Here is a 16924-nt window from a genome sequence, read left to right as displayed (position 1 = left end):
CTATCTGTTGGACCTTCTTGGGCGGCCCGCCGTGGTGCGACCCTTGAACAATTGTGCAAGGTGGCTACTTGGTCCTCAGTGAACACGTTCATAAGGTTCTATGCCTTCGATACTTCCGCCTCCCAGGATGCTTCCTTTGGACGACGGGTTCTTGTGCCCGCTACAGTGCATCCCCTCCCATGAGGAACTGCTTTAGGACATCCCCGATGTTGTTCCCTGTGGAACCCAGTGTATCCCGCAGCCGAAAACAAGATTTATGGTAAGAACTTACAGTTGTTAAGTCTCTTTATGCGAGGTACACTGGGTTCCACAGGGCGCCCACCCTGACGCACTTGGCTTCTTTTGGTTGGTATGGCATTAGCCGCTGACACCTTCTCCTGTCGTGAGAATGTGGTGTATGTGGCTACTAATGATTGTCGTCTCTCTTACCTGCTACTGCATTGGACTGGTTAACAAAAACTGAACTCCTCTGCATGGAGGCGGGGTTATAGAGGAGGCAGCACTATGCATTCTGGGAACAGTCAAAGCTTTTAGCCTGCTGGTTGCTCGGATCAAGATCATACTTTACACCCCAATGTTATTCCCTGTGGAACCCAGTGTACCTCGCAGAAAGATTTAACAGTAAAATCTCGGGTTTTTGCTTTTTTTTTTTTTTTTTTTTTTAGGTAGAACGTCTGTCTGATATTAAAACAGAAAATATAGAGGGAGAAGAAGAGAAGTATCTAACTGTTATAAAGGCAGAAGATACAGATGAAGAAGAGATGTATCTAACTGTTATAAAGGTAGAAGATACAGAGGAAGAAGAAGAGACGTATGTGAGGGGAGATCAGCAGTGTAAGGAGGAGGAGATCCCTACAGATATCACCACAGGTGAGTAATAAACACACATTCTCCTTACTCAGTGATTACAGGAATCTCTTATCCTACACCCTCCTCTGTCAGTACAGACTAATGAGGAATATGTATTTTCCCAGTGGGGGAGTCAGGAGCCATCAGCCCCTATTATACTCCTGCTCTCCACTCACATAATGTCACTGTGTGTTACCAGCCCAGAGATCTGACCAGTCTCCTCCCCACACTCTCTGGTGTATCTCATACATCAGGGGCCATCAGCCCCTATTATACTCCTGCTCTCCCCCTCACATCATGTCACTGTGTGTTACCAGCCCAGAGATCTGACCAGTCTCCTCCCCACACTCTCTGATGTATCTCATACATCAGGAGCCATCAGCCCCTATTATACTCCTGCTCTCCCCCTCACATCATGTAACTGTGTGTTACCAGCCCAGAGATCTGACCAGTCTCCTCCCCACACTCTCTGGTGTATCTCATACATCAGGAGCCATCAGCCCCTATTATACTCCTGCTCCCCACTCACATAATGTCACTGTGTGTTACCAGCCCAGAGATCTGACCAGTCTCCTCCCCACACACTCTGGTGTATCTCATACATCAGGAGCCATCAGCCCCTATTATACTCCTGCTCTCCTCTCGCATCATGTCACTGTGTGGTACCAGCCCAGAGATCTGACCAGTCTCCTCCTCACACTCTCTGGTGTATCTTATACATCAGGAGCCATCAGCCCCTATTATACTCCTGCTCTCCCCCTCACATCATGTCACTGTGTGTTACCAGCCCAGATATCTGACCAGTCTCCTCCCAACACTCTCTGGTGTATCTCATACATCAGGAGCCATCAGACCCTATTATACTCCTGCTCTCCCCTCACATCATGTCACTGTGTTACCAGCCCAGAGATCTGACCAGTCTCCTCCCCACACTCTCTGGTGTATCTCATACATCAGGAGCCATCAGCCCCTATTATACTCCTGCTCTCCCCCTCACATCATGTCACTGTGTGTTACCAGCCCAGAGATCTGACCAGTCTCCTCCCCACACTCTCTGGTGTATCTCATACATCAGGTGCCATCAGCCCCTATTATACTCCTCTTTATTTATTTTTTCTCTAACATCCACAAGGGATATTGGGGACTTATTGCAATGGGGTATAGATGGGTCCAAAGGAGCCGGTGCACTTTAAAGTTCTTCCATTGGGTGTGCTGGCTCCTCCCCTCTATGCCCCCTCCTACATCCAGTTTATAACTATGTGCCCCAGGAGAGGATGCCGCTCTGGAGCTCCAGAAGTTTTTCTTTAGTTTATTTTAAACGTTATTGTCAGTATGCTGTTTGGGAAACAGTATACCTGCACTGAGGGAGTTGGGGGGGGGGGGTTACCGGTCTCTTCAGGCGTCAGAGCCGCTTCCCCGCTGCAGGACCACCGTCCTGAGAGGTTGTTGGTACCGCAGGGCATTGCACCTTACCAAACGCAGCACGCCGCACACCCCTAACAATGCCGGGAGGGAAGAAGAGTGGTGAGTACAAACCAGGGGATCCCCCGGCTCTTGGTGCGGCGCGATTACAGGGGCGGCATACAGACGCTTTACGGAGGGATCCGCTATAGCCCCCCTGTGTATACTGGCCAGCGGTGGTGGAAACAGGCATTCATGTTACATTTTACACCTGTTAGGAGACATTTGCCAGTATAAATATCTGTAGAGCTCCAGCGCCATTACAGGGGGCGGAGCTTCCTCAGAGCGGGACCAGTGGCGTTTTGGCACTTTCCTCTGCTTACAGCTGCAGCAGCAAGGACACACAGCTCCTGCAGACACTCAGGATACACAGGAAACTGGTACAGGGGTGTAAATAAGGGGGAGAGCCGCTATTATACACACTATAGTGTCCTGAAAAGGACAAGACTCTGGTGTTATACTGTGATACAGACAGCCTGCAGTCTCACGGAGTCTGACAGGCTTTTTGGGTGTGCTGTTCCTCTCTCTCTGTCTCTCCTCACATACCAGTCTGGGCAGGCTTGCTATTCAATATACGTGTGTGTGTGTGTGTGTGTGTGTGTGTGTGTGTGTGTGTGTGTGTGTGTTTGTCTACTGTAAACATGGTAAAACACTAATTATGCAGTGTATGTCACACCAGATTCTCTCCCTCTGCGGCTGGTTCCCTCTCGTGAACAATGCAGCCAGTCCTCCCAAGTTAGTGAGGAGGGTCAGGAGCCATCCTGGCTCAGTGCCATAAAAATCATGATGGCGGACATGTCATCCCAGCTCACTGCTAATAATCAAAAGACACAATAACTGCAGCAGGCTGTAGCAGTCCTAGCTGCAAGGGCAGATGATAAACAGCCCCCCCTCCCCCCTCCCTAGTTCAGGGCAACATAATTGTGGGCTGCCTGATTTACTCTCAGAATCTGAGGATGAGGTGCATGAGGAGGGGGAGGAATGGGATCCTATTACAGAGGATTCACCTTCTGCACAGGGTATTGAGCCCCTTATACTTGCTATCAGGGATGTGATAAAAGTCCCTTTGGAAGACGCTGCAGTGCCGCAGTTGTTTTTATTAGCACAGAAAAAGAAATAAGTGTCACTTTCCCTGATTCTAAGGAACTAGATGACATGTTTAAGTTAACCTGGAAAAATCCTGACAAAAATTACCAGGTGACAAAACTGTTTATGTACACTTTCCCATTTACTCCAGAAGGCAGGAAACACTGGGGAGAGCCCCCGGCAGTAGACGTATCAGTCTCTCGCCTATCAAAGAAAGTGCTATTACCAGTCCCTGGCTCCTCTGCATTAAAGGACCCTGGGGATAGGAAAATAGAGACTACATTAAAGTCTATTTACACAGCAGCTGGTGTATCACAAAGACCTGTGATAGCGGGTTGCCGGATGACACATGCCATTCATACATGGGCGACTCGAATTCAAGAAAGCCTTGCTGGAGATATGTCTCTGGTGACTCTCATAAAGCACATTAAGGACACTGCATATGTCCTGTGTGACTCTCTCAAGGGGATAGGTGCTATTAACGCTAGGACTACTGCCATGGCAGTGTCGGCGCGCAGAACTTTGTGGCTGCATCAGTGGATAGCGGACGCAGATTCCAAGCGCAGAGTGTGGAGTCTCTTCCTTTCTCAGGGGAGTTGCTATTTGGGGTTGAGTTGGATACATGAATTTCAAAGGTTACTGCGAGTAAATCCACGTTTCTCCCCTCTGGGGCCCCACTGGCCAGGCGTTCCTACCCAGGGAGGTCTACCCAATCCTTTCGGACTGCCAGGTTCAGATCAAGAGCCGGAGGCACCTCAAACGCGGCGAGAGGCACCAGAGACAAGACCGGCCGCCACAGGTTCTCGGTAACAAAGCACCAGTTCAGCTTCCACTAGGGCCTCGGCATGATGGTGCCCCCCCCCCCCCAACCCTGAGGGGATCTCGACTGCGTTGTCATGCTCGGCGGAGATTGGGGTTCCGACAATCAACCTTGGGCTGGGAGGACAGCTGACTGTGTAGGAAGTAGACAAGGAGGTTGAATGTAGTTTTTCCTCATGAAGTGGAGGACTAGTGGGTGTTAGAGTTGGCTGGAGGGCATAAAAAGAATGAGAACTCTGTAGAAGGATAACTGTGTTTTTAATGAAGAAACAACTGTACACCGATACTTGAGGAATTGAAAGACACGGATGAATGAACTGAAGTCTGTAATTAAACGAGGTGAGGAATGGAGCTGAAGATCACCGGTATTTGAGGAACTGAAAGACTGGGGTTTGTGGTTGGTAGACAAGGCTGAAGGAGACTGGGTTTTTGAAGAACTGAAAGACTGTGGCTTGTGACTGGTAGACGAGGCTGAGAAACTCTGACTTTGAAGAAATGAAGACTGTGGCTTGGGCTTGGAAAGTGAGGCTGAAGAACTCCGATCTGGAAGAAGTGAAGACTGTGGCTTGAGCTTGCAAGACACTCGCAGGAACCACTGTTTAGCACCCGAAGCCCCTTAACGACCGGGACCCCCGTGAGAGCCTCCATGAGTGGCGACGGGTCAAACAACAGGACTGCAGCAGTGATGGGTCATGGACAGATGATAGCAACCGGAACCGGGGAACCAGGAGCAGCCTGGGAACACAGAGCTGGAGCACCTTTCACAGGAAAGTAACTTGAAACACTGGAACTCTCCCTGAGCCAGCCCCCCTTTATAAGGGTAGACTACACTGGATTGGCTGGATACAGAGTGTGGATTTCATTGGCAAATCTCAGGTCTCCAACATGGCCACCCCCAGCACTGGGGATATTCTCAGCTGCAGCACTTAAGCTAACCCAGCTCCGGCCTTGCCTTCCTGAGACAGTCACCGCCAGAGGGCTCTGCTGCAGCAACTTCCCGTCGCAACACCCGGCCCCCGACCTCCGGATGCCGCACACGCGCCCAAGGACCCACTGAAAGCAGCTCCCCGCCGCTGGAACTAAAGTAGGCCTAACTAAAGGTTTTCAAGTTCACAATGGAATCCTTGTGAGCAATGATTGTGGGTCTGGAAGAACAAGAGTTCATGGTTTTGTTGATATAAATGATGCTCATCTCCATATACCGATATGGCTGTCTCACCAGGCTTACCTACGGTTTGCCCTGCTTGAATGATCACTACCCGTTCCAGGCGCTACCCTTCGGCCTGGCCACAGCTCCAAGGGTCTTCACAAAGGTGACGGCGGAGATGATGTTCCAGCTCCGAGTCCAGGGGATCAATATTGTCCCTTACCTAGACGAGCTCTTGATAAAAGTGAGATCCAGGGAGCTTCTATTGCTCAATATAGGCCGCACTATTCAGCTTCTGTCACATCATGGGTGGATCCTCAATTTACAGAAGTCCCTACTTCTGAGAAACATTCCCAGGAACAGGAGCCTACTCAGTAGCTCCAGTTCCTGGGAATGTTTCTGGATACAGTGGCTCAGAAAGTGTTCCTCCCAGAGGACAAGGCAAGGATGCTCCAGGATGTGGCCCGAGCGGTTCTACAACCGAATCAGATCTCCATCCATCTTTGCATAAGATTGTTGGGAAAGATGTTGGCCTCATACAAGGCGATCCAGTACTGAAGGTTCCACGCCAGAACATTTTAATTGGATCTCCTGAGCTAGTGGTCCGGTTCCCATCTTCAGGTGCACCAGATCATACACTACCGTTCAAAAGTTTGGGATCACTTAGACATTTAATTTTTTAAGGAAAAGCACTGTTTTTTTTCAATGAAGATAACATTAAATAATCAGAAATACACTCTATACATTGTTGATATGGTAAATGACTGTACTAGCTGCAAACGTCTGGTTTTTAATGGAATATCTACATAGATGTATAGAGGCCCATTTCCAGCAACCATCACTCCAGTGTTCTAATGGTACATTGTGTTTGCTGATCACGGTAGAAGACTAATGGATGATTAGAAAACCCTTGTGCAGTTATGTTAGCACAGCTGAAAACGGGTTTGCTCGTTAGAGAAGCTATAACACTGGGCTATCTTTGAGTTAGTTGAGTGTCTGGAGCATCACATTTGTGGGTTTGATTATACTCTCAAAGTGGCAAAGAAAAGAGAACTTTCTTGTGAAACTCGACAGTCTATTCTTGTTCTTAGAAATGAAGGCTATTCCATGCGAGAACTTGCTGAGAAACTGAACATTTCCTACAACGGTGTGTCCTACTCCCTTCAGAGAACAGGCTCTAACCAGAGTAGAAAGAGAAGTGGGAGGCCCCGGTGCACAACTGAGCAAGAAGACCAGTACATTAGAGTCTCTAGTTTGATACATAGACAGCTCACAGGTCCTCAACTGGCAGCTTCATTAAATGGTACCCACAAAATGCCATTGTCAATGTTTACAGTGAAGAGGCGACTCCGGGATGCTGGCCTTCTAGGCAGAGTGGCAAAGAAAACGCCAATAAAAGGAAAAGATTAATATGGGCAAAAGAACACAGACGTTGGACAGAGGATGAAAAGACAACAAAGAAGTCCCGCACCAGCTTAATTGGATATTAGATAATATTGCTCAGTAATTGCTCTCTTGATCTCGCCTTTATCAGGAGATCGTCCAAGTATGGGATAATTGTGACTCCATGCTTGCGCAGGACCACCATCATTTCCGCCGTTATCTTGGTGAAAATCCTTGGGGCCGTGGAAAGCCCAAACGGCAACATCTGAAATTGGTAATGACAATCCTGTACAGCGAATCTCGGGTACTCCTGATGGGAAGGATATATGGGGACATGAAGGTAAGCATCCTTTATGTCCAGAGACACCATAAACTCCCCCTCCTCCATGCTGGCTATTATCGCCCTGAGCGATTCCATCTTGAATTTGAATCTTTTCATGTACAGGTTTAGGGACTTTAGATTCAAAATAGGTCTGACTGAACCATCCGGTTTCGGGACCACAAAGAGGGTTGAGTAGTACCCTCTTCCCTGCTGGTTCAAGGGAACCCTGATAATTACTTACTGTTGACACAGCGTTTGAATTGCAGCTAACACTACCTTCCGTTTTGGGGTAGAAGCTGGTAAGGCCGACTTGAAAAATCGGCGTGGGGGCACCTCTTCGAATTCCAGTTTGTATCCCTGGGAAACTATTTCCAACGCCCAAGGATTCAGGTCTGAGCTGACCCAGACCTGGCTGACCAGTCGAAGATGTGCCCCCACCGGTGCGGACTCCCGCAGGGGAGCCCCAGCGTCATGCAGTGGGTTTTGTAGAAGCCGGGGAGGACTTTTGTTCCTGGGTACCAGGTGAAGCAGGTGTTCTTTTCCCTCTGCCCTTACCTCTGGCAAGGTAGGAGGATCCCCGACCTCTTCTGGACTTTTGCGACCGAAAGGACTGCATCTGATATAGTGGTGTTTTCTTCTGCTGTTGGGGAATAAACGGTAAAAAATTAGATTTACCTGCGGTAGCTGTGGAAACCAGGTCCGCCAGCCCATCCCCAAACAACACGTCACCCTTATAGGGTAGAACCTCCATATGCTTTTTCGAATCCGCATCACCCGTCCATTGGTGGGTCCATAAGGATCTTCTCGCTGGCTCTGGAAGCCAGTAATCCAATGTCCCTTTAAGCGTCTCTCATATACAAGACTGCGTCTTTGATACGGGCTAGAACTAACAAAACAGTATCTCTATCCATGGTATCAATGTCAGCTGTCAGATTATCTGTCCAGGCTGAGATTGCGCTACATACCCATGCCGACGCAATTGTTGGTCTTAGCACAGCTCCCGTATGTGCATAAATAGACTTTAAAGCAGTCTCCTGCCTGCGATCCGCAGGATCCTTGAGGGCCGCTGTGTCTGGAGACGGTAGCGCCACTTTCTGTGACAGGCGCGTTAAAGCCTTGTCCACAGTGGGAGGGGATTCCCAACGTACCCTGTCCTGTGTAGGGAAGGGGTATGCCATATTAATTATTTGGGGGATCTGCGGTCTCCCAAGCTTTTTCAAAAAACTCATTAAGTTTATGAGATGGGGGAAAATTTAGAATCTGTTTCTTTCCCTTAAACATGTGTACCCTCGTGTCAGGAACATAGGGTTTATCAGCAATATGCAACACATCTCTTATTGCTATAATCATACACTGAATGCTCTGTCACCTTAGGGTGCAATTTAGCTTCATCAGAGTCCGTGTCGGTAGTTGTGTCCACAATTTGTGCTAAGGGACGCTTTTGAGACCCTGACGGGCCCTGTGAGTCGGTCCAATTTGAGGATTGACCCCCTGATGCCTCCCCTGATTCAGCCTTATCAAGCCTTTTATGTAAAGATGCCACACTTGCATTCAACATATGCCACATGTCCATCCATTCCTGAGTCGGCACCACCGACGGGGACACACCACTCATCTGCGCCACCTCCTCCTTGGAGAAGCCTTCCGCTTCAGACATGTTGACACACACGTACCAACACCCCACACACACACACACAGGGATATACCTATAAGGGGACAAAACCCCAACCAGGCCCTTAGGAGAAACAGAGAGAGAGTATGCCAGCACACACCCAGCTCCTAAATAACACCGGAAAAAACCAGACAGCGCTTTTCTATATTATAACTATCCAATTTCCCACTCACTGCGTTACCAATGTGCCCCTCCTTTCTTTTTCCAGCCTCTGAAGCGTTCAGCAGGGTAGAGTCCGGGGAGCCAGTGTGTGTCATGCAGCTCTGTAGAGAAAATGGCGCTGGTTAGTGCTGAGGGATCAAGCTCCGCCCCCCCAGCGGCGGGCTTCGCTCCCTGTACAATTTTCATAAAATGGCGGGGGGATTGTCTATTTGCTGCCTCCACAGCCTAATTAGACCCTTTATTGCCTAAAACGAGGATTATTGCTGCCCAGGGCGCCCCCCCTGCACCCTGCACCCATCAGTGCTGCCTCTGTGTGTTGTGTATGGGAGCAATGGCGCCCTGCTTACCGCTGCGTGCCTTACCTCATGAAGATCTGAAGTCTTCTACTGCCTGAGATGTCTTCTTGTTTCTCATACTCACCCGGCTTCTATCTTCCGGCATCTGTGAGGAGGACGGTGGCTCGGCTCTGGGACGAACCCCAGGGTGAGACCTGTGTTACGACTACGTCTGGAGCTAATGGTGTCCAGTAGCCTAAGAAGCAGAGCCTATCAGTTAAGTAGGTCTGCTTCTCTCTCCTCAGTCCCACGATGCAGGGAGCCTGTTGCCAACAGGACTCCCTGAAAATAAAAAACCCTAACAAAATTATTTTTCCACAGAAAACTCAGGAGAGCTCTCTGCAGTGCACTCATTCTCCTCTGGGCACAGAATCTAACTGAGGTCTGGAGGAGGGGCATAGAGGGAGGAGCCAGTGCACACCCATACTAAAAGTTCTTTTTAGGTGCCTATGTCTCCTGCGGAGCCCGTCTATATCCCATGGTCCTTACGAAGTCCCCAGCATCCTCTAGGACGTAAGAGAAAAAGTGTTATGGACAGATGAATTGAAGCTTGAGGTGTTTGGATCATACAGAAGAACATTTGTGAGACTCTGAACAAGTGAAAAGATGCTGGAAGAGTGCCTGACGCCATCTGTCAAGCATGGTGGAGGTAATGTGATGGTCTGGAGCTGCTTTGGTGCTGGTAAAGTGGGAGATTTGTACAAGGTAAAAGGGATTTTCAATAAGGAAGGCTATCACACCATTTTGCAATGTCATGCTATACCCTGTGGACAGCGCTTGACTGGAGCCAGTTTCCTCCTACAACAGGACAATGACCCAAAGCACACCTCCAAATTATACAAGACCTATTTATGGAAGAAACTACAAATATTTGTGGTAACAGACTGTGCGCTATTAGCAGCCGTGTCCTATTGGTAATAAAGTGTCACCAACACTTCAATCAACAAGGAAAAAGGCAATTTTACCATACAGGTCAGGGCGCTTCAATGTCATAAATGAATCATTACATATGTCGATTCCGTTTACTTGGATATCACTGTAAGACAACATAAAAATGACAAAGGCATGTAATGAACTGGTCTAGGCGTCCCCAGGAACCGTCATACAGGCAAGTGAGCGATCCACGTGTCCTCCCGTTTCCTCCACCAACGCGTTTCGATAGCTCTAGGCTCTTTTTCAAGGTGTAGGAGGTTGTTGTGCTGTGGGAATATTTATACCCCACTTGATGAACTCCAATTGGTAAACTTGTGTAAAACCTAATACCAGACAAAGACCTACTACTTTCTATGAACCTCATACCCAGTAATGAAAATCCTGTCCGAAAAAGTCCATTCCAGTGTGTCCATTCCCACCTGCAAGGACAGGTTCTAATTTACTGGGTGGAACAGTGTCCGACATTTGTTCCGCTTCCGGCGGAAGGAGGTCAGCGGCCTCTCTATCCAATTGTCGAAGGACGTATCCATTAAGGACTTCATTACTTGTCATTCAGTAAATATGATCTATTGTATTAGGTGCAGTTGTGATAAATTTTATATAGGTCGGACCAGTAAGGCTCTAAAGATTAGAATGGGTGAACACCTACGTAATATAAGAAAAGGCTTGGAAGCACTTTGCGCCAGGTAGAGCGCGTTCTACACATTGCGCCAGGTAGAGCGTGTTCTACGCATTGCACCAGGTAGAGCACGTTATACACATTGCAGCAGGTAGAGCACGTTATACACATTGCACCAGGTAGAGCACGTTATACACATTGCACCAGGTAGAGCACGTTATACACATTGCAGCAGGTAGAGCACGTTATACACATTGCAGCAGGTAGAGCACGTTATACACATTGCAGCAGGTAGAGCACGTTATACACATTGCAGCAGGTAGAGAATGTTATACACATTGCACCAGATAGATCACGTTACACACATTGCACCAGGTAGAGCACGTTATACACATTGCACCAGGTAGAGCACGTTATACACATTGCAGCAGGTAGAGCACGTTATACACATTGCAGCAGGTAGAGAATGTTATACACATTGCACCAGATAGATCACGTTACACACATTGCACCAGGTAGAGCACGTTATATACATTGCAGCAGGTAGAGCACGTTATACACATTGCACCAGATAGATCACGTTACACACATTGCACCAGGTAGAGCACGTTATACACATTGCAGCAGGTAGAGCACGTTATACACATTGCAGCAGGTAGAGCACGTTATACACATTGCAGCAGGTAGAGCACGTTATACACTTTGCTCCAGGTACAGCACGTTATACACATTGCAGCAGGTAGAGCACGTTATACACATTGCAGCAGGTAGAGCATGTTATACACATTGCAGCAGGTAGAGCGTGTTATACACATTGCACCAGGTAGAGCACGTTATACACATTGCACCAGGTAGAGCACGTTATACACACTGCAGCAGGTAGAGCGCGTTATATACATTGCACCAGGTAGAGCACGTTATACACATTACACCAGGTAGAGCACGTTATACACATTGCAGCAGGTTGAGCACGTTATACACATTGCAGCAGGTAGAGCGTGTTATACACATTGCACCAGGTAGAGCACGTTATACACATTGCACCAGGTAGAGCACGTTATACACATTGCGCCAGGTAGAGCACGTTATACACATTGCAGCAGGTAGAGCGCGTTATATACATTGCACCAGGTAGAGCACGTTATACACATTACACCAGGTAGAGCGCGTTATACACATTGCAGCAGGTAGAGCGCGTTATACACATTGCGCCAGGTAAAGCGCGTTATACACATTGCGCCAGGTAGAGCGCGTTATACACATTGCGCCAGGTAGAGCGCGTTATACACATTGCGCCAGGTAGAGCACGTTATACACAGTGCACCAGGTAGAAAACGTTATACACATTACACCAGGTAGAGCACGTTATACACATTGCAGCAGGTAGAGCGCGTTATATACATTGCACCAGGTAGAGCACGTTATACACATTGCAGCAGGTAGAGCGCGTTATACACATTGCGCCAGGTAGAGCGCGTTATACACATTGCGCCAGGTAGAGCGCGTTATACACATTGCGCCAGGTAGAGCGCGTTATATACATTGCACCAGGTAGAGCGCGTTATACACATTGCAGCAGGTAGAGCGCGTTATACACATTGCAGCAGGTAGAGCGCGTTATACACATTGCGCCAGGTAAAGCGCGTTATACACATTGCGCCAGGTAGAGCGCGTTATACACATTGCGCCAGGTAGAGCGCGTTATACACATTGCGCCAGGTAGAGCACGTTATACACAGTGCACCAGGTAGAAAACGTTATACACATTACACCAGGTAGAGCACGTTATACACATTGCAGCAGGTAGAGCGCGTTATACACATTGCACCAGGTAGAGCACGTTATACACATTACACCAGGTAGAGCACGTTATACACATTGCAGCAGGTAGAGCGCGTTATACACATTGCGCCAGGTAGAGCGCGTTATACACATTGCGCCAGGTAGAGCGCGTTATACACATTGCGCCAGGTAGAGCACTTATATGATTAAAAAAACAGGACAATAAATACATTTAATATATGTAATGGGTTTATGGTGCTGCTATAATAGAAGCCCCAGACTGGATTTAGGGGTCATTCCGAGTTGATCGCTTGCTGCAGTTTTTCGCAGCACCGTGAACAGATTACTACTGCGCATGTGTATGCACCCCAATGCTCAGGCGGGTCGTACAGGTACAAAGCGAATCGTTGCTGTGCGATGGATTTAACGTAGAATCCATTCGCAATGCCGGTCGCAAGGTGATTGACAGGAAGAGGGCGTTTGTGGGTGGCAATTGACAGTTTTCTGGGTGTGTTTGGGAAAACGCAGGGGTGTCCAGGCGTTTGCAGGGCGGGTGTCTGACGTCCATTCCGGCTCCAAAAAGACAGAAATGATCGCAGCGGCTGAGTAAGTCCAGAGCTGCTTAGAAACAGCACAAAATGTTTTTGCAACGCTCCGCCGCACAAGCGATCGCACACTGCAAAGTGAATATACACTCCCCTATAGGCAGCGACTATCTGATCGCTGCGCTGCAAAAAATAGCTAGCAAGCTATCGACTCGGAATAAGGACCTTAGACGCTACAAAAGTGTTACAGGGGGAGCGAGAGGGTGACAATGCTGCTGGGCTGTTATCATACCGGAGGTATGCATTCAGGATCCCGGCAGCCGTAATACCGACGCCAGAATCCCGACAGCCGCCAGAATACCGATGCCGGCATCCCGAGGAGATAAGGAGATCGACTACGATATCCTGACAGTCAGGATCCTGAAGGTAAGTAGGCACTGCTGCCACAGGTTTAGCGTGCGGAAGGGGGGGTAGGTTTAGGCACACCCAGGGGGGGGTTAGGGTATGGGGTGGGGGAGGTTAGGGTTAGGCTGCAGAGAGGGGGAATAAGGTTAGGCGCTAAGGGGGGGAGGTTAGAGTTAGGCTGTGGGTAAGGGGGGTGGTTAGGTTTAGGTTGTAGGTAAGGGGGGGTTAGGTTTAGGTTGTGGGTAAGGGGAGGGTTAGGGTTAGGCTGTGGGTAAGGGGGTGGTTAGGCACTGCTGGGGGGAGGTTAGAGTTAGGCTGTGGGTAAGGGAGGTTAGGGTTAGGCACTGCTGGGGGGAGGTTAGGGTTAAGCTGTGGGTAAGGGGGGTTAGGTTTAGGCACTGCTGGGAGAAGTTAGGGTTAGGCTGTGGGTAAGAGGGGTTAGGGTTACGCACTGCTGGGGGGAGGTTAGGGTTAGGCTGTGGGTAAGGGGGGTTAGGTTTAGACTGTGGGTAAGGGGGGTTAGGGTTACGCACTGCTGGGGGGAGGTTAGGGTTAGGCTGTGGGTAAGGGGGGTTAGGTTTAGGCACTGCTAGGCGGAGGTTAGGGTTAGGCTGTGGTTAAGGGGGGTTAGGTTTAGGCACTGCTGTGTGAAGGTTAGCGTTAGGCTGTGGGTAACGGGGTTAATTTTAGGCTGTGGGTAAGGGGGTGGTTAGGCACTGCTGGGGGGAGGTTAGGGTTAGGCTGTGGGTAAGGGGGGGTGGTTAGGTTTAGGCACTGCTGGTGGAAGGTTAGGTTTAGGCTGTGGGTAAGGGGGGGTTAGGGTTAGGCACTGCTGGGGGGAGGTTAGGGTGTGGGTAAGGGAGGGTTAGGGTTAGGCACTGCTGGGGGGAGGTTAGGTTTAGGCCGTGGGTAAGGGGTGTGGTTAGGTTTAGGCACTGCTGGGGGGAGGTTAGGGTTAGGCTGTGGGTAAGGGGGGTGGTTAGGCACTGCTGGGGGGAGGTTAGGATTAGGCTGTGGGTAAGGGGGGTGGTTAGGGTTAGGCTGTGGGTAAGGGGGGTTAGGTTTTGGCACTGCCGAGGGGAGGTTAGGGTTAGACTGTGGGTAAGGGAGGTCAGGTTTAGGCACTGCTGGGGGGAGGTTAGGGTTAGGCTGTGGGTAAGTTTGGGCCATGCTGGGGGTAGGTTAGGTTTAGGCTGTGGGTAAGGGGGTTAGGTATAGGCACTGCTGGGGGGAGGTTAGGTTTAGGCACTGCTGGGGGGAGGTTAGGGTTAGGCGTCAGCAGTGCTGCGATTTAGGATGCCGGTGTGTTTTCTCATTTCTAGCCTTATATGATGTAGCCCTGGCTCAGATCACTTGTATATATGCTTATGATGGAAGCAGACGTTTTAGGCAGCTTGACAGGATTATCCCAGAAGTAGCGGGTGTACCACAGGTAGCAGCAGTGCCTGCACAATTGATTCATGCTATATTCTTGTAGATCCTTAGATTGGTCTAGTTGTGAATGGTGCTGGGAATATCAGGGAAACTTACTGTAGTGGATGCCTGAAACAACCACTGAGGTCGGCTACAAGCCCATGACACTCCCAGAAGACACACAAGGCATGCAAGGAAAGCCACCACCCAAGTTCAGCCACCCGCTCCAAGGCTACTTACCCTACCCCACAGCACTTACGCTGTCACCGGCACTCACCTCCCGCCCGCAGCACAGCGTAGAGCAGCCGTAGAGCCGTCTTCACTCTCGGCCCGGCCCCCGTGTGAAGCCGCGGCTGCATGTGACCAGAAGGGGGAGGCACCGCCAGAGGACTGGTAGTGGTAAGGCTCCACCTCCTCTTTACAGGCACGAAGCGCAGTCGATTGAGAGCCAGGAATTGGCTGCAGCGGAGCGCGTCCTCGGGGACCCACACATTTTTTTTAAATGTGAGTCTCCGTCCTCTGATCTGGGTAAAATATGCGCTATAGCGCGTATTTGCGAACACTGTATGTATGTGTGTGTAACTATATCGGTATGTATGTATGTATGTGTGTGTGTGTGTATATATATATATATATATATATAGGCACTGCAGTGTTATATTTAAGCAATAATGTGTATTTGAGTTGTATTTAAAGTGAAATGCACTTACTTGGTTGTGTGTCCCAGGAGGGGGGAATCCATTACTGTGCAGGCTGTTGGATTCACCTAGTACTTTTCCCCCAGAATGGAATGCCTTCCTCTCTAGCCTCCCACATGGAAGTATCATGGAGCAAGAGAGGAACAGCTCAGCTTTAAAACAAGCCAAGTGGTTTTCTGGAGCTCCATAGGGATCACCTAGGCTGCCCATCTCTGGAGCCCAAGTTTAGGCTGGAGATGGTGAGCTGAGTAACCGGGCAGATTCCTGGAAGTAGTTTAGATGGGAAAACTTCCCCCAGCCTAGACTGAGCGTCGCCAGGGCAGATACCAATCCTCCAGGATGGGACTGTCAAAGGAGAGTGACTACTCCCCACCATCCATAGAGGACAGTGTTAGCTGTGCATGTGGCCAAGGTCATGCACATCACATGGGTAAACAATGATTGGTTGAGAACAGCACGGTGGACTTACCACCTGTGGTATGTGTATTGGCGTAAGATAAAAAGAGGAGGCCTGTGAGCCTCCAGAGGTATTATACCATTTTCACTCTGCTGTAAACATCTTGCTGTATTGCTGTTGCCCCTAGCAATACGGAAGAGTCTTTTTTAAGACTGGCTGAATAAACATCTGCCTCAAGATGACCGCTTCATGTTGTGACCTGCAGCGCTGTGCCAAACATAGTTCCGTTTTCCGACTGTCCAGGGTGCACTCAGCGTCTGCAAGCTCCGCCTCCCGCCAGCTACCGTACAGAGGCCTAGTCCAGCGACTAGTGGTTAGACAGAGTGTCGACGCATACAGAGCAGTACCATGGTTCCAGACTCCATGGCAACAAGGAGTCTGGTGGTGGCAGTGCAGTATCCGCCACCTGCGTTGTGGGTTGTGTCCGTAGTAGGCGGTTACTCACAGTAAGTGGGAATCCCCTAATTGGCCAGATCCCGTGTGACTTAAACATCCATTCTGTGACTGGGGCGGGATGTGAGGCAGGGCTAGGGCTTTCATACAGAACCGTCCAGTCACAGAAATTGCTGGCATAGCGGTGGGATAATCCTAGGTGGCTTTTTGGTCACCTGATTAGAGAAGCTGGGTTATTCAGGAGAGGAGTAACTGCAGCGCAGGAGAACGCACAAGATGGCGGACTTCAGCGGAATGTCCAAGGACGATCTGGAGATCATGTATCAGGAGAAAGGGTGTGGATATCCCTTTCAACGTGTCCAGAAGCATCATGAGGGCAGCACTCGTGAGCTTGGAGGAGTCCCGCCGAGCGGAGGCAGAGAGTGCTAAGGGCGTTGGCAGTG

General features: G+C 49.5%; 1 protein-coding gene across 1 annotated transcript in view; it reads left to right on the top strand.

Annotated features, from left to right (window-relative positions):
* Positions 1-665: 665 nt before the first annotated feature.
* LOC134984104 (gastrula zinc finger protein XlCGF57.1-like) overlaps positions 666-16924 on the top strand; it is a gene marked incomplete at its 5' end in the record, with an annotated part of 30025 nt that continues 13766 nt past the window's right edge. The window contains one exon of the mRNA XM_063949735.1: positions 666-870. Within this exon, the coding sequence (XP_063805805.1) occupies positions 666-870 (205 nt within the window). The remainder of the gene's footprint in view (positions 871-16924) is intronic.

Source organism: Pseudophryne corroboree (genome assembly GCF_028390025.1).
Source record: "Pseudophryne corroboree isolate aPseCor3 chromosome 3 unlocalized genomic scaffold, aPseCor3.hap2 SUPER_3_unloc_36, whole genome shotgun sequence".
In the NCBI taxonomy this organism is placed as follows: Eukaryota; Metazoa; Chordata; class Amphibia; order Anura; family Myobatrachidae; genus Pseudophryne; species Pseudophryne corroboree.
This window is presented reverse-complemented; position numbering and strand designations above follow the sequence as displayed.